Below are 26,426 nucleotides of genomic sequence, written 5' to 3'. Positions count from 1 at the left end.
TTTTCCAGCTTTTACCAAAATGGAGCACTTTTAGGAAAAAAAGTCTGTTGTGATGCAGAGGACAGACACACAGAGAACATGCCAACAAAACTGCATGTCTTGTGACTGACTACTGCTGTAACCAATAAATATAAAAATAATTAACAATGCAACTTTTCCCCTTGTGGAGTCCTTTCAATGTATTATATACCCTTTTTAGCTTTTAGACATCATCAGTAAAAGGAGAAAGAAAACAACGATAATCAGATATTTTAAACAAACAAAAACCTCTGATGTCTGTCGTCATAATAAGAAAATTGGGAGACGTTTAAATAGCACCTCTTGCAGGTAATTAATATAATTAGATAAATATAGGAAATCACTTAATGGAAGAAAAGAGAAAGGAGGAAAAATACGTATGTAGGACGGTGGTACTTGTAAATTCTCCAATAAACAGAACAGATTTTCCCCTTACGGTTTAGCCATTAGTTTCTGAATTCAAATTCTATATACAGACCAGATTGCTGTAAATTTGTCAGCCAACAGACTTTTTAGGAAAGGCTACAAGCTTAGCTGACAAAGGTTAGGAAACCACATTTCGCTAGATTGTAACAGTTGCACAAGAATCAATCTTCCATCACAACAAGATTGTTTTCTTCCCTTAGCAAGCTATGGCGAAGGGATAATAGGGGGCGGAGGGAGGGGTTGATGAAAATTACTTAACTTTCAAAGGCAGCAACAACAATGGGTTCTTGGTTTCATTATGAAACTACAGAGGTTATTTCTACCCCATATTTTGAGAAAATCAATTAGAATATAGAACCAGGAAATAAAGCTATTATTATCACTGCCCGGACAAATTTCTTTAGCATTCAGGGACTGATGGGATTTCACTGTGACATTGCCGGAATACAACTGACTTGATGTAATTCCTCCTCACAGAAGTGCTCCCTTACTGACAATGTCACCAGACGGTTCCTAGCCCTGCTTTTTGGGGCAGTCTCAGGAAACAGATGGGTAGAAAAATTGTAATTGAACGCCTGAGCGCGAAGAATCCATGACACCTCATCATTAAATTATCAGTCATGAAACCACAGTACGGCAACCACAGTATACCCACCTCTAAATAGAGAGAAATCAGGTATTTTTAGCAGATTAACGGATGGCATTCAATACTGCAAAGAATAAAGGATATACTCAGATTTCCTTACATCGGTGACATAATTCTCACCAATTTCAGTGGCTACATCTGAACAGCTAGGCAGGCATGTTCAGCACTGGGCTTGCACTACTCCTTGCAAGCATCCAGATCAGAGATACCAATGGACCGTGGACCGTGCTTCAGTGCTGCTCAGGGCAGCTCACCTGCGTTTCCTTCCCAGAGAAACCAGCCCACAAAGAGACAAAGAGACACTAAAAGGTCAGGTCCCACAGTTTAGGCAAAGCCACTGATAGTATGAATAACCAAAGGCTCTATGGTCTTTTTTTTTTTTTTTTTTTTTTATTGATTAGAAATGTAAAATTAAACCTTTTTCTTCCCTGACTCCAAATGTAATAACCTGCTGTAAGGCAAATAATAGCCTGGATGACCTCCTCAGATGCCATTATCTTGAACTGATGACAAAATACTTGCATTTTATTCAGTTTGCAATATTGTGGAAATCCAAGTCAACATTTACTGAACAAAACAAAGAACTCAATAAAAATATAAAGAGAAGCAAAATGAAATCACCAGAGATAAAATGCTTTAATTTATTGTTAGGAGAAACTTTTACTAAGTTTTTTGGATAAGTTAACTAAGCAGCTATAACTTTGAAGGAATAGGAAGCTGAAATTGTAAAAGGCTACTCTCAGAAAAGATGACTAAAAATAACAATAGAGCAAATAAAGGCTGTAAAACATAGTGATAGGGAAGTTCCAAAAATACTTATCTGCAAGAGCAAAACAACATGACACCAGCTTGTGAAAACATTTTTTCAGGATTGACTTGTTACATATTAAACTTTTTGGCATTTTGTGACTTGCTACAGCAAGCGTAGCTGTACAGGGGATTTTAGCCAACTGCTTTGAACAGATGGGAGCCGGTAGTCCTGCATTCCTTTCTCCATATCAAGACTCTTCCTAGGTTTAGGGACACCTTATCACCAAGCGAATGATGTCTTCAGCTTCCCAAGGGCCCTCTAACTGCAGTACCTGAGGGCTCCACCATTTTGGTGTAGCTAGTCTTACCCCCCCACCACCACAACATAACACAGGTTTCACCTTCTCAACATAAATGAAGAACTGAAGGACATACACACTGAGCCAGAACTCATAGGAAGCTTGCAGTAGGGTAGGTAAATGGATGCTTGCCTCCCAAATCAGCTTCCTTGCTACTAGACTTTCTTTGCCTTTCTTTCTTCCAGAAAGGCTGACAGGCACAGGAACTTTTCAGAGGAAAGAAAAAGCCAAAGTAACTTCTGCAAAGAGTGTGTCCTTTTTCTGTTACTAGTGGAATCTTACAAAAACATATTAACATGTTTTATTCATTAGAAATCCACTGGCATCTCATGGAAAGCTGTAAAAATGTTCTTGAAAACAATTCAGATTTTCTGTTTTGTTGTCTCTACTTTTTCAAATCGCTGAAGATATCAGCACAGAAACAGTTACTACTCAATCCTCACCTACTTACTCCATATGGAATAGAGTGAGGTCATATTCCCATTGTCATCTCTATAGCAGCTATATGGGATGTTACACATCAAAGAGAATGATATAATACAGGATACCAAGAAGTAAAAAAGATGAACTCTCAACAATACAAATCTTGCTGATATTCAGGCATCTTTAAATGTAGACTGTAGAAACAAAACAGATACAATAAATAGGAACATGTCTAGAAGTACAATCTGTGTGCAACACTTCCCTTGCACATTTAAATGTGAACACATAAATGGGGAAGCTATGTGCAAAGCTATATGCATATACCGTGGCTACCTATGCTGCTCCCTCCTGTAAAGTCTCATCCCTAATATCCTGTGTAGTACATGAAAATATATCCATACTGGAAATTAATAAAATACTACTTTTTTCCAGAGTGAAAAATACAAGAGATTATTATTATTTGTTATCTGCAGGTTTTATTATACTCTAAACAAATAAACAAACCTCAAGAACTGAACTCCAGAAAAAAACACAACATGATCACTTATGGAGATGAACAGACAATTGGACTGAAAGTGTCATTCCAGTTCTGGAATCCCACACTCCGCACATATATTCTCTAGACCAGGCCCATTACTTGAAAGTCCAGCAAACACTCAGCTGAAACTTCACTTACTCAACTTCTTCACTTTACTATTACCTTTGTTTCCTGCATACTGGATTCCTTTCCCCCATATATTTCAGGACCCAATGTGAACTTTCTAAGGCAGAAATGACCTTTACATTGTCTGTAGGTATTTTCTTTAACCTCTCTCACCACAGAAGAATCCTAATGTCCCTGTCTACGGCAGGGGGGTTGGAACTCGATGATCTTCAAGGTCCTTTCCAACCTAAACCATTCTATGATTTGAAAGTACACAAGAGGAAATGGAGAAGTGCCAGATAAATGTGAAGACTGAGCCCAGCTGTGAGTTACTGAGATTCTTGTCCCACCAGTCCTGAAGCCTGGGCTGTCAGTATTGCATAGGGAAGGTGCAATTGCCTATAAAACAACTGAACTATACAATCCAGGTCCAACAGGTGAATAATACACAACTGAAAATCACACAGAAAGAACTTTCTAGTTACCCGCTACAGCAGAGGCCATACCAGTAGGTTGTTTTCTATAGCAGTTGCATGTCAAAACTGCTTGCTATCTGAGCAGACTCAGCTGCTAGGCCTCAAGATGTATAGTATCTCTCTCAATTTCCCAATACTAAGGTTGAATATTTATCTCCCACAAACCTGGAAAGGTGTTACAGGCAACCACTGTAGACAAATTACAAAACTAGTTGATATATGTGCATATATATTAATGCATCTCCACATATTAACTGTGTAACTGCATAAACAGCTTTTAGATTGAGCTGGATCCAGAACATTTCAGTAGACAAAGATGTACTGTATGTGCATGTAATTTTTATTTAAATAGAGAGAAAATACAAACCAAGGTTAAATGAAGATGTATTTATTCTTGCCAATATGGGATGAGGCAGAACAGCAATTACAGAGCAAGAATGTTGGTGAAATTTTTAGAATTGTGCCTTTAAGCCACTTTAATACTCCAAAGAACACAAAACACACATTTAAGTTAAGCAGTCTCACCGAAACAAGCAAAGCTACTCACAGACTGAAGATAAAGGAATATCCCATTTTACAGGGATTTCAAACCACTGTGCTTATCTCAAATTATTTTTTTCATAAACATCTGGTCTTTTTATGTGGATGCAAGCAGAATTAAAATGAACATTAAAAATCTAGAACCAAATCCAAATTGGCCCAATTTCATTTCATGAAAAACAGAAAAGATTCAATTCTTAGATATTTCTTATTTGATTGAAATTATACAGAATATGAGTTTCATAAATAGTCACCTAAGATGGAAAAGGGAGAAAACAACAGAATCCAGGTACTCCAGATATGCATGCACAATCGAGAAAGATAATCTTGGATGAAACTCCACTGTATGTTCTGTACCTATTCAACCTGGAACTCCACTGTATACACTCTCCTTATTCAACCTTAGTCTTAGTCTACCATTTAGACACATGTAATTCCACAATGGCTGGTTTGAATGTATGCATTATTTTCATACAAGAAAGCTCTACTAGAAGCTCTGCCAATCATATATTTTAAAGAAATAAAACTGACCATCTGCTCTGAGTTAACAGCAATGACTAACATTTTCTATCAAGGTGTGCCATTTCAGATCAGTCCAATATGAATGTTAATTAAAATTAACTACATATGTCTCTGAAGATTTTTTTCTTAATATCCAGAAAAAGCCAAAGAGTCAATGTTGGGGACAATATCATGAAATAATAGCACTTACGGATTTTATCATCTAACTTATGGAAGTGGTGTCCCAGAAGAATAGGGATCTTTTCAAGTTTGCACACACAAATACACAGGCACACACAAATACACAGACACACACACACACACACACACAATTTTAAGGTGAAAATGAAGAGAAGATATGCTGATCAGTATATAAGTAAGACTGGATAATGAAGTATCTAGATTTCTATATATAATCCAGAACAGAATTGCAGCCAAAATTAACATCACAGAGGCCAAAACTGGCAGTGGTAACAGTAACTGGCACTAAAACATTCCATAACTCCCTGGAGAAGAAGGTTTGATCGTTTTCATGGTGAGGGATAGAAGCCTGTTTTGGAACCTGCCTTGGGGCCACACAGATGCAAAAGCTGCTCACAGCTGTCAGAGCCTCATCACACACAGAGGGACCACATCTGCTGCCCCAGTCCTGTGCTCCTCTGGATGTGGTAGTGGGACCCAGACCTTGCTGGGTCACAGTGAGCAAATAAGGTTAAGCTATCCTGCAGGCTGAGTCAAGTCTACTAGCCATGACTTAGCCCATGCTTACAACACTTGCATCTCTGGTAGGTGTCACTAACATTTCAGATCCCACAAAATCACTTAGGGAATTTTCTTGAAGTACAGTGTAATTTTATGTTTAAGGTACGGGTTTGGCGCTGCTGTTTCCCTAAGAATCACTTTTTGGGCTGTAATACCAGTTTTAAACCTCAATACTTGCACCATCTATCCACCATACTATATTTATTTATCATACAAAGAAATCTTGTCAATAATTACAAGAAAGAAAATGCCAGAAAAAAACAAAAACTTTTTTTTTTTTAAATGGCATGGACTTGAGTGATAAAAGCTAGTTATTTTGGGGGGTTGTATATTTTTCCTATTCTTAAACACTGTACTCATTAGCATCTTAGAAGTTTGTTTACAAATGTTAGCAGCTTTTTTCTGGATTAAATTTGTGGGGTTTTTTAATTAGATTCTCATTCTTCCATTTCTAACAGAGAGGGCTCTGAATAGCTTACAGTCCTGTTCTTCCTGGGGCTTAGCTTTCTGAGTAATTCAAAAACAGTAACTAAACATACATCCCATCTTAGGCTTTCTCCTTTAACCTGGCTTCCATCCAACACCTCCCCTGACCCGGTCTCCTTTCACTAGTTCCCTTTATTTTGGCTCTTGCCCAATTTCCCTTATATATGGATACTAGTTAACCAGTTGCTGTCCATAAGAAGAAATTCAGTACTTAAAGCTCTACTGCATTTGGAGTCCCAGAGAAGACTTGTGCTCCATCCCCTTCTAGAGCAACACTCAGACAACAACATGCACCCAAAATAAATACCATCGTACCTCTCATGTAGTAGACATAGCATACTTTCCTGGGTCCTACCAGACAACACAGTTTCTTGTACAATATGATTCCTGACAGTCAGAGTGTACTCAAGAGTCAGTAGCTAAAATATACCATCTGGCAGTTCTATTTCCAGTCCTATTGTGTGCCCTCAAAACTTGCTTTTGATCGCTCTCCTCTTGATATTCATCTGTTTCTCAGATTAAGGGTCTGTTTCTACTATGAGCCTGCCCCAGACAGTCAGCTCTCATGCAAAGATGGTAGGTTCTGTCATACTGCTTCATGATTACTGAGGAGAATTTAGTTCTCAGGAACCTATGCTTGTGAAGGCAAACAGGAACAGTTCTGTGCTTTGTATTTTCCCCTCACATCCCCCTGTCATACAGAACCACAGAGGTGAGGAAAGTAACACCATTACTCGGTTTCATCTGGATCCTGGTTGGGCAGGAAAGTAAAAGACAGGGAGACTTGGTGGGATCTTCCTCTGCAAGGAAGGGATAATTTCACAGGCTGGTTTCTGCATCTTTGGCTCCAAGGAAAGGAATGAGCCTGAAGAGGAACAAAGCTTCCTGCATAAGAAAGACTACTGATAAGAGATTCTCGACCAGGTAACTCTTCCTCATCATACGGTTGCTACTCCCAATATTGGTAGGAAAGGCCTGAAAACTCACCAATTCAACTAACACTTCAGCCTACTACCATTTTATAATCCCCAAAATCTTTACCTAGTAGAATCTCTTCTCCCACAAAAGAGAAAGAATTCATCTCTCCAGACTTGGAGAAGAGGTGGAAAGGAAGATTTTTTTTCTGCTTGTAGCAGAGAAAAAGAGCTTTTACTCATCATTCCTCCTTTACTTAAAAGAGAAGTAGTATTTAGATGGAGTTTTAATACAGTAATACAACTTATTGACCAATAAATATAGGCCAGTCAGTCTCACCTCTGTGCCTGGCAAGATGATGGAGCAGATCCTCCTGGAAACTGCTGAGGCACATAGGAAAAAAAGGAGGTGATTAGTCACAGCCAGCATGGCTTCACCAAGGGCAAGTCATGCCTGACAAATTTGGTGGCCTTCTAATGAAGGGGTTACAGCAGCAGTGGATAAGGGAAGATCAACTGATGTCATCTACCTGGACTTGTGCAAAGCGTTTGATACTGTCCCACATGATATCCTGGTCTCTAAATTGAAGAGACATGGATTTGACAAATGGACCATTCGGTGGATAAAGAACTGGCGGGATGGTCGCACTCAAAGAGTTGCGGTCAACGGCTCAATGTCCAAGTGGAGACCAGTGACGAATGGCGTTCCTCAGGGGTCAGTACTGGGGCCTGTACTGTTCAACATCTTTGTCGGCGACCTGGACAGTGGGGTCGAGTGCACCCTCAGCAAGTTTGCTGATGATACCAAGCTGTTTGGCAAGGTAGACACACTGGAGGGGAGGGATGCCATCCAGAGGGACCTGGACAGGCTGGAGAGGTGGACACAAGCCAACCTCATGCAGTTCAACAAGGCCCAGTGCAAGGTCCTACATCTGGGTCGGGGCAATCCCAAGCACAAATACAGGCTCGGCAGGGAATGGCTGGAGAGCAGCCCTGAGGAGAAGGACCTGGGGGTGCTGATTGACGAGAAGCTTAACAAGAGCCAGCAATGTGCGATCACAGCCCAGGAGGCCAACTGTATCCTGGGCTGCATCAGAAGTGTGGCCAGCAGGTCAAAGGAGGTGATTCTGTCCCTCTACTCCACTCTCGGGAGACCCCACCTGGAGTACTGCATCCAGCTCTGGAGTCCCCAACATAAGAAGGACGTGGACCTGCTGGAGTGTGTCCAGAGGAGAGCCACAAGGATGATCCGAGGGCTGGAGCACCTCCCCTATGAAGAGAGGCTGAAAGAGTTGGGGCTGTTCAGCCTGGAGAAGAGAAGGCTCCGAGGAGACCTTATTGCAGCCTTCCAGTACCTAAAGGGGGCCTACAAGGAGAGCTGGGGAAGGACTTTTTACAAGGGCATGTAGTGATAGGATGAGGGGGAATGGCTTCAAACTGGAAGAGGGCAGGTTCAGATTAAACATTTGGAAGAAATTTTTCACTTTGAGGGTGGTAAGGCACTGGCACAGGTTGCCCAGAGAGGTTGTTGAGGCCCCATCTCTGGAGGTGTTCAAGGCCAGGCTGGATGTGGTCTTGGGCAACCTGGTCTAGTGGGAGGTGTCCCTGCCTATGGCAGGGGGGTTGGAACTCGATGATCTTCAAGGTCCTTTCCAACCTAAACTATTCTATGATTCTATAAATCAGGAAAGAAGTGCAACTACTCTACTGAAAAGACAAAGGACTACTATAGAATGACACAGAATCTAGTACAATAGTGCCCTGTGGATCCTGTAGTCAACTGGGCAAGATCATGAGAAATAATGACTGCTTGCTCTTTTTAATTAGGGAGGGATGGGACCCTTGCATAGATCCTAAAGGGAGCCACATTTAAGAATACAGTTCTTCTCCCAGACTACAGTACTTAGCTAGAAAAAAAAGCACCAACCAGCAAATAATTTTTACAGGAAATACATGAGGAATAGGCAAAGTGTTTGCAATGAAATCCTAGAAGGAAAGTAAACTCTGTGGCGTGGGTAAAATTTGTTTTGTTTGCTCTTGAACTCTGCACAAGAGTCCTACACATTCATCAATGAGGACATCACAGGTTAATCTATTGTATGTAAGCACAGGCACTGAACAAAATCCTCTCTCCTCCATTCTTAGCTCTGCTTAAGAAAGTCAATCGGCAGCTGCATCTACACAACTTCGCATTATGTTCTACAGCAGTACTGCAAATAGTTTTTTTCCTACAGTATAATTATTTTCAAATACTTTTAATATATTTGATCTCTTTTCGAGTCTAAAAGACTTGGCAGCAGTTTACTGTGGAGGAGAAAAAGATGGTCAACACAAAATAGCCCTCATTTTCTTGACAGCTTTGGGTTTAGACACATACTGCTTGACCCTACAGCTCAACTTCAGTTGCTTAAAGGCAGACTCAGGTAAACGGATACGGCCAAAAATGATCCAGGAATCAAACACTCACTCTAATATATTTTGCTTTAATATCCAGTGCTGCTAAGTTAAGTAAACTAGAGGAATCCATCTCCAAAAGTCTTCCACGGTATCTATAAATTAAGTAGATGGGCACACTCAAAAACTTTAAACAAATCACTTAGTTTGCTGAAAAACAAACTCACCCCCCCCATTCTTTTCACACCAAGATTCTTCCTTTTTTTTTTTTTGCAAATTTTAATTGGAAAGCAACAGGAAAATAATTTAATAATTTCACAACGCAGCCTTTTCATAGACATGCAATTATGTTCATTTCATGAGAATTTATCTTCACTGTGAAATCAATCGTCACAGTCTCCATTTACTATACATTACCAAGTCACATTTGATTTCTGTCAGAGAACTGTTGACTTCTGCAGTAAATCAAAATGACAGATACTGGTAGTTTCCTTCTGCATCTATCCCCAAGCCTCAGCTAACTCAAGATGGCTTTTCCTTCTATGCAGTGAAATGAGCATTTTCCTGGTAACTATATTACAGAACTGGAAAGGTTTTCATAAATGGAAAAAATGCAGTGCATAATCCAGGAAACTATTGAAATGTACAGTATCAGAAACATATGGCTGTAGCAAATACCTATGCAGTGAGGGGCCGGGAATGAAAAAGAGAACAGGCTTATTAAAATCCCTCCTAAAGGGATTTTGCTTGAAAATTAAAATACTTTAATTGAACATTAAAGAAGTTTGCACAGTCAATGAAAAAAAAAATGCTGCAGATTATGGAAAAAAAAGAGATACAGAATAATCTCCATGCTATCATGGAAGCTGGAACAGATGATTTTGCCTTTGTTCTTTAATGATCTGCATCTTAAATAGCAAAATGGTTCCATAACCAGAACCCTCAGTGGGCAAACTCAGAAACAGAAAGCTGATTTCTTTCTCAATTGCTAGGGCTTTTTTTAATTTAAAAAAAAAAAATAAAAAATTACAACCCAGCCAGAAATTAAGTTAATTTTCACATGAACTTTGAAAAGCAAGCCATATTCACACACATATTCAGAAATCAACGCATTAGCATAAAGTAAAACAACGACAAGACTCCTTATTTCAACAGATCTTTACCAATTCCCTGTTTCAGTTTCCCTAAGGATCTGGGACAGGGAACACAGTCCCAAGTTGAGGGCCAGATCACTTTACTCAAGCCCCAGTATCCCTGCTTCTGCTGACACAAACTATGAATTTAGGAGACAGTGGAAGGTGGTACTAAACTTGTTTGACCAATTGCGCCAACAGGAAGATTTTTTTTCACAGAATCACAGAATTTTCAGAGTTGGAAGGGACCTCTAGAGATCATCTAGTCCAACTCCCCTGCTAAAGCAGCATTGCCTAGAGCACATTACTCAGGACTGCATCCAGGCGGGTCTTGAAAATCTCCAGGGAAGGGGACTCCACAACCTCCCTGGGCAGCCTGTTCCAGTGCTTTGTCACCCTCACTGTAAAGAAGTTTTTCCGTGTATTTGAACGGAACTTCCTGTGTTCTAACTTGTGCCCATTACCCCTCATCCTGTTACTTGGAACCATTGAAAAGAGCCTGGCTCCATCCTCCTTCAACCCACCCTTTAGATACTTGTACGCCATAATAAGGTCTCTCCTCAGCCTTCTCTTCTCCAGGCTAAAGAGTCCCAGCTCTCTCAGCCTTTCCTCATAAGGCAGATGCTCCAATCCCTTCATCACCTTGGTTGCCCTTCGCTGGACTCGCTCCAGCAGTTCCCTGTCCCTCTTGAACTGGGGAGCCCCAAACTGGACACAGTATTCCAGCTGTGGCCTCACCAGTGCAGAGGAGAGGCGGAGAATGACCTCCCTCGACCTACTGGCCACACTCTTCCCTATGCAGCCCAGGATTCCATTGGCCTTTTTGGCGACAAGGGCACATTGCTGGGTCATGGATAATTTACTGTCTACCACAACCCCCAGATCCTTCTCCTCAGAGCTACTTCCCAGCAGGTCCACCCCTAACCTGTACTGGTGCCTAGCATTCTTCCTCCCCAGGTGCAGGACCTTGCACTTGCTTTTGTTGAACCTCATTAGGTTCTTCTCTGCCCAGCTCTCCAGCCTGTCCAGGTCACACTGGATGGCAGCACGGCCCTCTGGGGTGTCAGCCACCCCACCCAGTTTGGTATCATCAGCAAACTTGCTGAGGATACACTCTGTCCCCTCATCCAGGTCATTAATGAATATATTAAACAAAATTGGACCGATTATTGACCCCTGGGGGACACCACTGGTTACAGGCCTCCAACTAGACTCTGTGCCGCTGATCACAACCCTCTGAGTTCTGTCCCGCAGCCAACTCTCAATCCACCTCACTGTCACCTCATCTAGCCCATTATTTTTAAATAATCAAAAATGAGCTGTTTTATAGTAAAAGGAATTGACATCATAATTAGAATTCAATAAATATTTATTCAAGAACAAGTTCTGACTCCTTCTAAGCTGGAAGACTGTCTTCATAAACAGCCTCTCCCAAGGCAAAATTATTTTGTCGTCTTATCACTGCGTTGTCATGTCTTAACATGCTCATATAGATATAAGGATGTTTTTAGAGCAGCTTGCAGATGCTGGAGGGCCTACTCACAGCCCAAGTGGGCAGGGTTATTACAGACATGGCAAACATTTTAGACATCTGATTTTGAAATCCTTACTGTCCAGTGTGTGTGATTCAGCGAAAAGGTCAACGTACCCAAACACCCAAGTAACACCCAAATAAATCCCAAACTTGCCAATGGAAATGCATGCTTCTCTTGGATTTTCACAGCAGTTCAGTGATTAATATTTAATACGATGAAAATACTCAAAGCTATTAGCCAAAATAAAGGAGAAACAATGAGCTAAAGTTGACATTTTTCATGGAAAGAACGTAATATGTACAGCTGATATCAAGCCACCAGGACAAAGTTATCTTTCTTTACTGATATACATTCAATTTTGGGATGATTCACACACACCTAGAGCAAAATAGTCAGAATTACATTAATTTCCAGCATCTGAAGACCATTTATGCTTTCAAAACATGAGAAGTTTTTCAAAGCTTTTTTCTGTGCTCCAGAAACGCAAGTGGTCAAGTGTTTGAAATCTTATTCCCAGCAAGTATGTGTGCAACATACTTTCAAAGGGCATCTCCTGGCAGACAATGTCCACATGTAGGCTAGCTGACATGTCAGCAGATGTAGGCAAAGCCTTCATGGGGTAGTTCAGAGCGAGACTCACATTGCGTCCTCATGTTTCTGGGGCCAGCAGAAACTTGACAGCCCAGAAATCCTGTGCTTTGCTTTTACTTTGCGGGAGGGAGGGGCATTCCTTGCTTCTGAAAGGACTATTTCTGGCCAGTTCAGGAGTAACAACAGCTGGGTCTGCAGGGAGCTACATCCAGCCCTCATCATCTTGAGCAACATCTGAATGTATTGCGTAGCTTTGGCGATGCAAGGGGGGAGCGGGTGTGAAGGGACTTAGCAGAAGAAAAGAGGAAAACAAGGGCATCTATCTATGCTACCACTACAATTAATTTCACTTATTTTCCTGGAAAAGAACTTACAGAAATTGCACTTTTTCTGCTGAAATGCAATTTCACTGAGACTGCTCCAAATGCAACTCTCCTCTTCAGTAAAAACAATAACAATAAAAATTTACAGGTCACTTGTATGTCTTTAAATGTTGTCACGTTTTCTTAACTTATTTGTGCACAGTAATCTGAATTGACTATACATCAGGGGTAGGCTTCCATAGAGCACCCACATGACTTAAATCAGAGGATGGAGCCTGAAAGGAAAAGTATGAGGCAAACACTACAAAGCAAAGATTCTAATTAATTAGGGAGGCAGAGGAATCTCATTTGTTCTCCATTCAGCAGTATTTAAACCCAAACAACAGAATGACTCCCAAGATCACAGACAGGCAAGATTTTCCACTGGAGAAAGTGAAAAGCTATGACACTTTTGTGATTTACACCGGTTGAATCTGGTCAAAAGGTACAGAAGTCATGAGTGTTTTGGTAAGCCTAGGTGATTGCCAAACAAAACAAAAATAGGACCAGGAGATGATTATTCAGCCATACAGAAGAACTTGATGACTAATCACAGAGCTGTTTCACCCCATGAGTGGCTAGGAGGACACTAACCTTTCACCCCATGGTTATGCAATAGCAAAGAAGCAGATAAATCAAAGGCATCAAGATCTTTGTTCACTCATTATAGTGGAAATACCAGAACTGCACTCCCAGTTATTAAAATGCTCAGCTAGATACAATTTTATAGAAGCATCTGCAGAAAAGCACATTTTCTTACCTCTGCTCTGTGTTAAACAATGCAAAGATATGTTTGCTAGACATGAAGCTCTTTTCAACATCTCGCACTTTCAAGTTGTCCAAAGGAAGCATATACTTCTTCTCTTTTTCCTAGAAGAAAACAGATTAAAACAACACCATGTGAGAAGTCTCAAAGAAGCCTGATCTCAGCAAGCTCTGTTCAGTTGGTAATGCCTTCAGTACCTTTATTATCATAAGAAAATATCCAAAATTGAAATGTCTGTTTATCTTTCCTCAGACGAAATGAAACCTCAATTCTAGTTCTGGTTCTTCTGACCCTTTCAAAACATTTCCATACAAAAATTCCATCTCAAATAACATAAGCATCTACATTTGTTATTCTTCATTCCTCTGAATTCTAAAAAGAAAATGGTCAGACATAACTAAAATAAAAGTATCTAATCAATACAGAACTCTTCTATCATGTCTGACTAGCAACTGGAGTAACCTGTGACATAAAATCATCTCTACCTAGAATTACTATTTTTAATTATTTAGGGGTGTCATTTGATGATCCAAGGGATAAATTTTCATTCCTCCCATGGAAAATACAAAACTCATACAAATCTACCAAAATCATTCCATTGTCAAGGTTTTACATATACCATACACAAACAAAATCAGACTCTAATCTAACCAGCTTGTTCTCCAAACAGCAGGAATGATCTATTCACTCTTGCTGTAGCCAACTCCTTTTACGTTTTCATCACAACTCTCATTTACAGCACATTCTCATTTACAGCACAATCACCATAATTTCTTTCCTATGTTTCTTGCTTCCTGTCACTCCAAATTAAGGACTAATAACACTCTCAAGCTACTTTATGATGTCAGAACAAAAAAGCCCTAAGACTGTTAGCTGTCCCCATTGTGTTAAACTTTCTTGAAGTTTCTTGTACTGATGGATAAACAAGGACAAAACTCTCCAATTTTGTTCTGTAAATACACCTGATACTAAGTAGAAGCAATTCAAAGACAAGAGGGGCAACACTTGCATCCTCATACCCCCATTCTGGTTTTGCACATCATGTTAAAATTGCTGACAAGGGTGCTAACACAGTACAGAGTTTAACAGCTTTTAAAGGCCATTAAGATTACTGTTAAGGCTGGTGCCATTACCATGGCAGCAATGGAGCGGGGAAAGGATTTATGCCCTGGAATTTGTGCAGCGGATACCAAATGGAGTTATCGTGAATTTGGCTACCTAGTGACTCTACGGAAGATCAATAAAACCTCAAAGTTGAAAAGCTTAGGATTCCTTCACAGTCCCTTATCTGCCAGCAGGAAGCAAGACTGACTGGTCTCTGTCTAGGCATCATCAGAACTAGCTGTAAAGTCTAGCACCCACTGCACTTGCTGAAGAATTGTGAACAGGAAAAAAGGGACAAACCAAACTAGGACTCATTTTTCTCAATACATATTTCCCAGAAGAAACGCACAGAAGTAACTTCCTACTGCACAGAACTGGAAGAAGTCCTAGATAGTCCTAGATGTGTGTACTGCGAGGGCAGATGCAATTCAACTTGGCTAAGCTTCAGCAGATTGCAAAACTAAACTGGATGAGAACGTACCTAAGAATGAAACTATAAAAATACAGTGATGTGTCCAACAATGGCTCACTTTCCTAGACAGCTTCATAACAGATCTCAGTAGAGGAAAAAGCATATTTCAAGGGCCCTTCTGTAAAAGCATGCTTTCTACTGTCTTGTTGTGTTCAATACAAAACTTATCAAATCCACGGTGGGAGTATTAAATAAAAAGTATGTGATGGATTTTCAAACTGCCTCCAGCTTAGCCATCCTAGAAGTTATTACCCACAAAAGATCATACATATGTATATTCTTCACTCTCTTGTCTAACAACAATTCTGATGAAGAAGTATACTTCTGTGCTAGTCTATAGCTATTTATCACAGTTTATATCTATATTCTGCTTCCAGGGGTTATATAGCCTCTGAACCTTTGGGGCTCTCCCTGAAAGGAAAATATGCTGTCATCCATTCAGTATTACCACCGAGATAAATAAAAATAAGCAAAGTAAATTCATAATTTACCAGTAAAAAAAGAAGTGAATAAATAATAGTAAATAAAACTAAATAAAGAAAGTCTAGATCAGATATTTATGCATAAAACCTAGAAGTACACCATCCTCTAATACTGATTTTTATTGATATGATCTGTTTTGATATTATAAACTTAGGTCCTACATAGTTCTGGTAGCATTTAAAAGGTAACAATGTGTTAGCTCTGCTGCCATGACAAAGTGACACACACTTGAAAAAAATCTTAGCGTATAAATTCAGGAGAACACATATTAAACTTTGTATCAAAAGCAAATAACTTTTTCAGTTGAAAACTGGACTGCATAGTAATGTAAATTACATTGTTTTCTATTTCAAACATTTAGGACAGGTTATATAAATAAAAAATCCATTGGGCAGAAATATCAATGTTATTTATTCCACCATAACTAAGAAAAAAAACTAGATTATCTTAATTTTTTTTCTTTAAAACTTATCTTTCACTCTTAAAGAATATGCTTGTAATGATTTACTATTCAATTACCAGAAATTAAAGAAGTTTCTGATGAAGTGTTTGTTCGGACAGACTCTATTTACTGACAAACCAAGCAACCATGGATGAGTAAAAATAGAAACTCATGAAAAAACTATACCAAGAATCTGATTGTCTAAACAAAAATTCCACAAGCTGGAAAGTTATAAATGTTTGATGCCAAACTGTGAGAAAGTGTTTCTTCTGCAGCCACCAGGAAAAAGGAAATGCCTACTGAAGGCTAAGAAGTGGTTGGTATTTATTTACATGGCCTCCTACCCACATGCTGAGACAGAGCAGTTTCCAAGAAAGGGAAATCATAGGGTGTCTATGCTTGAAGCAAAGACAGACAGCATGTCACGTATGGGAGATCAGACCTAAACACTGCTTAAGTCCAGGAGAAAGGTATTACTGCAACATCAGAATATGGCAGCAAAACCCATAGCAAGTTTGGGGCTTTTTTTTTTTCCCCAAACAAAGAGGAAAAATATATATATAAATGGAGCATGAGCTAATTCACCAGCAGATGAGCCCAACATCATTTCAGCCTTAGATCAATTAATGTTATGTTATGGTGTTACTGTTCACTCAACTCCTGCCTAGACTTTGGCTGACCCGGCTCATGCTAAGGCCCACTGTGTGCTGGGAGCAGCACCACTAGGTCCAAGGAGAGCAGCACCTGGGCAGGACAGGTGGCCAGGAAGAGCTGGAGGGCCACTTTCCAACCATTACCATCTGCAGATTGCGGTCTCTGGCAGCCATTATATGTTGTCTGGCAGTCTTGTCAGAATCTGCTAACTTATAGAAATTGTAAAGACCAAACCTCCAAGCTGGAAGGTATAAAACATCGGTTTACTCAAAAAGCTTTTGAAGCGGATCCAACAGCAGCCAGACTGCTGAGGCTTTCATGCTGCCCCGTGTGATACAGGGGACACCCGCACCATGAGGAAGGATGAGCACTCCTACCCTCAGCTAGGTAGCTCATTCATTTCTTTTGCTCGTAGGTGCACAATATTAAGAGCTACAGCTTGTAAGTTATGAAATCTTATGACTTGAATGGTGAATAAGTGAATTAATGTGATAGGCTAGTGTGGGCAAAAGGGGATTGAGCCCCTCTTTGTTGTTCTTAATGAACTCCTGAAATAAAGTTTAAATCACAGAGTATGTTGTCCTGTAAATTTGAGAGATCCGAACGGACCTTTGACATATGGCTGGGCAAAAAAAGCTCTAGCCAGGACTATCTGGGCATGTTTCCCACCCTGAGAAGCTGACAGGCTAAGAAACAGGGAATGTATGAAGCCTGGGAGGAATGGGGCTAGGCACACTTCTACAAGTGACGACATGCACATAACTGTGGGTCCAGTTTGTCCCCCTCAGCATTTGTTCTTTTTTATTTATAGATTTTTATTTTTATAATGGGGCAGAGAACTTAAGCGTGACATGAGGGGAAAAAACAGCGCGTGCTGATCTCATGTAGACAACTTTGCCTCTCTTTTTCCTATAAAGAGTAGAAGAGAAGGTGGAAAAAGTGGGAGGCAGCATGGCCCATTCCTGTCTCTTTGACATGAAAAAAAAAATCCCCATAGTGCACCTTAGAAAAACAAACCAACCTGCTAGCCTGGGGAGTCCTTCCCACCCTTGAGACGAAGTTTCACCACTCCTGGGCATAAGTAGGGCTCACATCCTTAATGGCCTTGGTCTGTTCTCTGACAGGCAAGTAAGCTGCCAGGAACTGACAGCATGATGTAAATATGCCATATTACAACTGCCCCTTCCTTCTGCAGTGTTTAAGTGTACTAAAAATAAATACTGCTGAAGTCCAAAATGGCACAAGGGATGCAAAAAATACAACAGCATCTCCCTTCCCCCAGCAAGGTCTCAGCCAGCACTTCCAAGCTAATGAACTTCATTTTCAGCCAGGGGCAGGAATCATTCTCTGCTTTTGGAACTTTGCAGGGTCTGTCAGAACAGCAGCAGAAGAAACCTTGGACACAATGTTAGCTAACTAGATTATAAGAACAGAATTCCTTTGCTTCAAAGAAAAAAGATTGTTAAATTACTTCATCTTCTTCCAGTTATCAAAGCTGATTCTCATTTTTATTTGTCACTTCAAGATGGCTACTATGCAACAGCAGTAGGCAGGACAAACTCCTCATTTCGTATCCCAAGAAACAGAAGCAAAATTCAGGCAGGACAATTTAAATATATGATGCTCAGACACTGAAAGGCAGGTCTGAGCCTGAGTGTTGACCTAATCGCACTTTCAGTTACGTCATGGGGAATTGAGCTGGTTTGCTCACCACTTTGTAATGCCTTTTAGAATACCAGTGGCTCCATGACACCAACCAAACCCTGTGTATGCCGATTATGGGGACCACAAGTCCAAAGAAATCAAGCTCCCAACTGGAAATGCCAGCCACAATGGAAAAGTCAGAACAAAGGCTGGTTTACAGCAGGATTCATTCTGTGCATCCTTTCAAAACTTGCATTACTTTCAAAAGTAATTACTGGGCACTGAGAGCAAATATAGGTATCCATGAAACACCTCTGCCATTAGTATCACGCATTAACAAGTATTAGGCATTAATGAGACATAATAGTGAACTACTTTAAAATTGTAAACTGAGGAAGGACAGCTTTGAATTAAAGCTTGAGAACAGCAGATAAGGTTGACATTTCTGCCTCTGAACCAGATTTCCCGACCAGCACTCTACTACTCTATTTGTTTCCGTATCAGTAACTCAGGCTTAAATACTAACCTGACTCACAGGCATTGTGCTAGACCTTTTTTTTATGGCACTGCGTGATGAAGGTAACCTGCAATCAGGGTGCTAAAATGTGTAGGTGGAACACCAAAGCTGAGCAGCTACTTGGCAAAGAGTCAAGCAGCAGAGGCAGAAAATAATACCAAAACAAAGATGCTCTATAGTACTATACTCTTTTAGATGGCTGGAAGCCTACCCCCATTTTACAGACAGGAATAGACATAAGAAGCAGCGGCTTGTGAACCTGCTGAGCCAGAGGGATCTATATTAAAGACAGAAGAAGAAAAAATAGGAAGTATAAGAAAAAGCTGGTGGTGGGCTGAAACTATCCCTGTTTACTCCTGAAAAGGAAAGGCTCAGACTTGTTTACACCTAGGAGCTGCTCTCACTACCACTGCAGAATAACCTACTCTGCAGCATCTAACGAAAATGCAAACTATTAAGATGCCTCATAGCAACTTTTATAGTATCTAAATCAACATCCAAGAGTTAACCATATTCTAACTTTAAATATACCCAAGAGAATTTTACTGTGTTTCTATTTCAGTTTATTTTTCTCTCTCAGTTTAGAAAGCCGCACAGCATCTTCACAACGGTCTCTGCTTTACCACACTTGGCTTTAATGCATATTCTGAAAAATGAAGCATGAGATACTTTCATATTACTGCAAGCTTTTGAGGAAAAATAACACAAGTTATTTTATTACAGACAAATTAGCAATGTGGGATTCAGGCCTGAACATGCTCCTGGGTACAGCTGTAGAAAACATAATTCTAAATTGCCTATAAAATGAAGAAGGAGCTGCTTCAACAGAAAAACAATGCAAACATAAACATTCTAACTTTTTTACAAAAAGCACAACAAAAGAATACTTAATAAGTTGCAGGTGACAAGAACATATTTCTTCAACCTATGCACCTCTCCCTCCAGTCTTCTACCATCAACTCCTACATGGTTTTAACTGTTGATAATAAAGGACTGAAGCCAAGCACTTTCCCAAGAGTTTCTTTTCTTTGACCACTGAAACCAGATTCAAACCAATTCTTCAATAAAGCCAGCCACACGGGCATGAAGAAGCACTCTCATGTGCACAAATGATCCCCTACGTGCTGAAGTGAAAGTTTTCGGACAAAAACTTTAGGCAGAAAATGAAAAATTGTTTGACTATCTCACTCTCTGAGACTCCTCCACAGGCAGGTGGATTGCACCTCCATGATGCACTACCATTCCCCTCCCTGCTCTGCTCTCACCATGTGCCAGGAGAACTCTGTAGCTGTGCTACACCTTAATGGATGTACATTACCTAGAGAGCAATTTTAGTATGTGTACCTATATTGACAAGAATAATCCAGTATGACAGAGAACTGTCACATATAGGAGTATATATATAACTAAATATTGACAATGACACAAAAGAACCATTATGAAACATATAAGAAACAATTCTAGAGAATAAAATGGGAGTTCCAAATTGAAAATCTCAACACAAAAATGTGACAACAGCTTAGGGTGACAAGTCAGACTGTTAGAAGAAAGAAGCACACGGCACAGAGCACAAATACCAAATCTTGTATTACCTCAGCATTAAAAGATGGCAGAGGATAATGATTTCCTTATACAATTCAAAGCTGAAAATGCCAAACCTGAAACTGCAGCTGAAAAAGGAAGATCTGATGATAGAATCAAGCTATTTCATGTTTGAGTTAGTAACTTTTTAAATTTTGCATGTGTAATATCTTTTCTAGGCAATTACAATCACTCTTGGCACTTTCAATTTTAAAGCAATCTTTCCTAAAATTTTCTTTCCACATCTGCTTGTTTTTCCCAACTTTTTGTTACCTTTTCTCACAACATATTATTAAAAAAATTCAAGAGATGTGCAATAGCTCTTGTGTTTCTTCTGAAATCAGCTATAGGATTAAACCTGATGCTAATGTTAAATCAGTTCTTGGTCTTGTCATTCATTTCACCATGTGCTATTCATTTCCCACAGTGTTTTTCTCTTATAAGAACTGGTATTATATTTGTTTCTGCACTTTTCTTCTGCCCAGACTTCTTCAGGAATAGAGCCACAAGATTTCACACCTCCATATTTGAAATACTTCATCCTGTCAAGAAACGGTCACTGGTGTCTTTCTTGAAAGGAATTTACTATCCTGCTACATTTCAAGACATAACAGAAGGATGCCAATATTGGGTCTCCCTACATTGCTATTTTGCATCACAGCCATCCAAATTTAATTGAGGGTTCACAGGGAGCTGAAACTGCAGCTTGCATTCATAGAGCACGCACCAGAGTAGAACCTCACAGCCCACCTGCTCAGAATTGTGCAGCCCTGAATCACTCCTGGAAGAGAGGATGGGCACAGCACACAACAACGAACAACCAGAATCCTTGAGGAATGCTGTGCTGAGCAACCAAGCTGGTGCTTAAGTGGGAGCTAACAAACCTGCTGCACCAAGCTAACTCCACATGGTTGCTGCCTGTACAGCAGTCCCCACATTATGATACCCAGATTAACAACTTTCCCATTGTCTATCTCTCATTTCCCTCAATAATAAGCAGTGGCTGAGCAGGCATCCCACTGTATTAATGCAGACCCTGAAAGGCTGGATTAAAAAAAAAAAAATAATAAAAAAAATCCAGTTATTTCACTGGTACTCCCTGTGCCTTTACATAATCAGTGCATCAAACAGAAGCGTAATAGTTTCTGGAATACAGAACAAATTCAACATGATTTAAGGTTGCCCCTCTTCAAAAGAGGTGTTTATTTTCTCAGGTGGAAGGGCTGGTCTTTCACTGTTCTGTGCTGTGGGGATGTGCTGTCAGTAAAAGGATCAATCTGAGAAAGGGCTTGATGAAGAGGAAATCTCTGTTTAGCTCCTATTAGTTAGGATCTTGAAAGGTCATTTTGAATTTAGGAAATCTTGTCTGGGAAGGAAGCCAGCAATTCCTCTGAACTGAAGTGGTGCTGGTATTTAAAATTGAGAGAAAGCCCCGACTGATGAACCAGTTGACAGTCTGGAAAAGTTCTGCTGGATGTGTCTAGTGGCTGCTCTGAAGGTAGAGGGGGAAAAAAAGTATCCTTTGACCTTTTTATCCCTTGTAATAAAGCCTGCTTATGACAGCTTGTTTTTCTCTACTGGCACTCAAGTTTTTATTTTTCATTCTTCACCCTCTGTAGATCGTCCAACAATCACATTGGTTTGTAGGAGCGATAGTGCAGGATGAAGGGCTTTGGTGCAGCATGTCTGTGCTGGCAGAGGGCAGAGTGACATTGATAGATCAGTTCCCGGGAGATTCAGCTTTTCAGCTGGGTAGAGCTTTCCACTCATACATTTTACAATTTTGCTTATTACATATATATGTGTGTGTATAAAAATACTTTTATGTATATGTACACTCACACACTTTTTGTTGGTGGGATTTTGTTTCTTTAAAGGAAAAAAATAAGTCCTGAAACCTATTCTCTTTGAATAGAAGTGAAGCTGAGATTTCAGTCTTGAGAAGGTGATGGTCTGGGTGGATGAACCTCTCCAGTTCTAATGACCCCTTACGTTAGGAATACTAAATTAAGACTGAAAAAAGCCCAATAAGATTAACTGTATTTTCAGCTTCCTGGACTCCCTTAACTTGCACATAAGAAGAGAGCCTCTCATTTATAAGCGTCCTGCAATTCCTTGGTAGGTACATGAAGAAGATACACCACCCTTACTTTCTGCTGGAAAGGCAATTCTTAGAACCTTTCTAGCTTTTGAATGCATTTCAGTTTCTATAAAATGAATCCTAGAAAAGCACAGACTTAGGAAACCACCATATACTTTTCTTTAGGTACCAATTAAAGTATCTGGAGAGACACTAGATCCTTTGTGTGTGTGCATACATGCGTGCGTGGAAGAAAAATCCTTCTTACTAAAATCAAAACGATAAATAAGCAATTACATAATTATGTAAAAAACATTAAGCAGGATTTTCCTGAGGCAACACATCTGTCTCTGCAAGACTCCTGAAGATGCAACAAAATACACACACACACAAATTAGTTCATGGCATTTATGCTGCCCTACTTGCTTGTTATCATTAAAAGCTTTCAGACAGTAATCAATTTCACCGTCGTGGAGATTACTGCAAAATGCATTAAGAAGTTCACGCCTGTGGCAATGGTCACTGAAAATATTTTGGAAAGCATCCCAGAAGTATAAGACTTTTTCCAGACATCCGAGAGAAACTCTGCTATGACAGAGCTTCTGGTGTCAAGTCTTCCCCCCCCCCCCCCCCCTTTTTCTTTTTTTATAGCAGCATTTTTTGAAAGGTACATTTCAGCTTTTTTTTTTTACTTTTTGTTTTTTTATTATTATTATTTTTAATTTTTTTTTAAGCACGCCAAGATACTTGGATCATGGAAAACATTAACTTCTGAGACAACTGCCTGAAGAAATCTCCTTCCTTGCCCTACATAATATGTATAAATATACTTTGGCTTCTTAATTTCAATAAAGAAAAACTGTTGAATTATAACAAAAGAGTGAGAAAACCACCTGCTTACTCTAGCATAACAACTATTTTTGTTTTGGTTTGGTTTTTTTTTGTAAAATAAGTAGCCATGGGGATGTTCCTATATTAAATAAACAAAGAAAACTGAATATAGCCATAATCATCAAGCACTATTTCTACTTTATATCAAGAACATTACCTTCAAAAGCTAAGCAACATATGCCATCAAGTCTTCAAGGGAGTGGGTCTTGAAATGTGTCTCAGAACTTGACAAAAGATATCCTAAAATAATCATAGTTATGTGCAGGAAAACCTGCAACCCTCTACCCTTGGAAATTAACAGCTATTAGGTTGAAGCCTGCTTAGGAACATAAATCAGGAAGACTGTTTCCATGAAACTGTCCCAGACTGAAACACTCCTGGAAGCTCATAGCCGTAGTTTTTCCTCAAACTAGCCTTAAGTTGTCCTGGGCTGTAACCCTCTAAAGACAGAGATTGCTTCTTAATGTACATCATCTGCCCCAGTAGGTACTTGAATGCAAGTGAGGATTGTCGACTTTATTAACTGAACTCAGAAAGAAGAACCTGACAAGGACAGGCAAGGGAACATGGAGAGAAAGGTTTGCAGAACATCCAAGACATCATGAAATTATTACACCAACAATAAGAGCTAAAGGACAGCAGCAAAAGATGCAACATCACAGCATTCTTTAAAGCTACTGTCATTAAAAAAGTGATAGCAAGGTGCTATGCAGTGTTAGTCTACTACTGACTCCTACCACTAGATGTACGTGTGAAGGGAAGTCTGTGTCGGAGAGCTGGCAAACACGGTGGTTTTCAATCTGCAGATGCTGCATATCAAATGAAAATGTTCAAGTGCCATTCACCCAGAACAAGCTCTTTCCCGATAACAGCATGTTGTTTTTTCACATGCAAATGCATGTGCCATGAAGGACACTCGACACATAGGTAGCTATTTTGATTGTGCTGCTCAGCTGTCCACTTGCAGCAGTATACAGAAAACAGAGGTCCTGTTCCAGTATCACCCTAAGGGAAAAGTACATCAAGCTTACAACGTACCTTAGCAACACACAACTGAAACATAGGGACAAATTCTACTGCCATGGCCACATGCTCCTTTTAAATGCCATGGCAGATGGTGAACTCAGACAGAGGTCAGCAGGAAATACCACAGTTTGGGGAAGTTTAGAGCAGCACCTCTGGAAGGGAAGAGACATCTCCAAACAGAAATAACCATGGCTGTTCACATGCCATCACTGCCCTTTTGTGCAATGGCAGAAATTGATTAATTTCTTGACAGATCAGCTTTGTCAGTTCCATACACGCTCACCTTTGTGTCCTTGCTGAATCAGACCAACTGGATAATACCCATACACCAAAGTCTTAGAGGCTGTCAAATACTTGGCACCAAAGGCAGTTTGCCTGCAGGCCCAGAGCAGACAATGCTTATGTCCAGTAACCAATTATCCAAACCTATGTTTTACACCCGGGTAGAACAGAGCACCCAGCTAAGAAACAGACTAGTGAAACACTCTGCAGGCATAAACTTAAAGCAAATTTTCAGTCATGTGGTATTAGTTTCTCTACATTGGAGGCGACAGCTAGAGGCTTCTGCTAAGAGACAGATCGTGCACTGCTGCAACCAAGACCTACGAACAAAGCAGGACTGCCACTGTGCAGTGTGAGAGGCACCGGAGGGAAGTGGGGTGCTGAAGTCAGGAGACAACATCTGCGATGCTTCTGGCTGCCAGATTAATTTCCACCAAAGCAGCCACAAAGGCTCAGTCAACCAGAGACTCTATCATCATTGCTGTGAGCAATAAGCACAGAAACCAGGCAATGAGAGTATCTCTCAAGAGCATCAGCACCTGGGAGAGGGAGGCATTTCCCTGGCTTCTGCATGGTGCATGAGGTCTTCAGTAACTGCCAGATTAAGAATCTTGCAATTACATTCTTTTGCTATCAAAAAATAACATCCTTACTAATAATTTAAAAATATTTGTAATTGTTTTTTTACTTTTCTCTGTACCTCTTCCAATCCAAACTAACGTCAAACCTTGTCTTTTCTTGCTATGACATTTTAAAATATGTAAGTTCTCCTCTGTATAAAATAACATCATCTTTAAAGAATTCCAGTTCTCCCTTGCCTGGATTCCTGCAATCAAGTGCTATTGTGATTCATACGAACACCCTCTTTTATTCCACGCTGTTAGGGAGGAAAATAAAAATTGAATATACCATTGTGTAGACTAGTTGTGTTAAGATGACAAACACCTGCATTCACTTAATCATCTCTGTTAAGATACTGTCAGTTGGACTCCCCAAGAACACAATTAGGGAAGGAGCTCTTTCCTAAGAAAAAAAAACAACTCTAACCAACGATTAAAATAGCTGTAAGAAATATCTTCATCGCGCTCTAAAAATTTGCAGTGAGCAGCTTGGATAGCTATTTGTTGGTGAAATGATATTATGAAAATAAGATTTTAAAGAATCAATAAACAAGATGTCAATTTTTGCTGCAGCAGAACTGTCTATACATGCTTAACCCCAGCTGTTTCAAATAACCTATGAAACATACCTCTTAGAAAGTCTCCAGGAGTTTCAGAACTATAAACAAACAATGACAATGCAAAAGGTAATGACATTCTTGCAAACACAGAAAAGACAACAAAAAAGGCATATTGAATTCTGAAAGTTGAAACATGCCTGCAAAACCTTTGAATTTTTAAGGTATACAGTTGTATTACAGATGAGAAAGATAACACCTCTGTTTCTCTGGAAGAAAGTGAAATATTTACTAGAAAACATAGCACTTCCTCAAGAATAAAGGTCTTCATCAACGCTGACTCAAAAC

General features: G+C 39.9%; 1 protein-coding gene across 3 annotated transcripts in view; it reads right to left on the bottom strand.

Annotated features, from left to right (window-relative positions):
• Positions 1-26,426, bottom strand: part of DNM3 (dynamin 3) — a gene marked incomplete at both ends in the record, with an annotated part of 193,276 nt that overhangs the window by 58,718 nt on the left and 108,132 nt on the right. For all 3 annotated transcript variants that reach the window (XM_082484692.1, XM_082484690.1, XM_082484691.1), the window contains one exon: positions 13,720-13,829. In XM_082484692.1, coding sequence (XP_082340818.1) covers positions 13,720-13,829 — 110 coding nt within the window. The remainder of the gene's footprint in view (positions 1-13,719; positions 13,830-26,426) is intronic.

Source organism: Vanellus vanellus, assembly GCF_965231255.1.
Source record: "Vanellus vanellus genome assembly, chromosome: 5".
Lineage (NCBI taxonomy): Eukaryota > Metazoa > Chordata > Aves > Charadriiformes > Charadriidae > Vanellus > Vanellus vanellus.
Note: the sequence above shows the minus strand (reverse complement) of the source record. Positions and strands in the feature narration are given on the sequence as shown.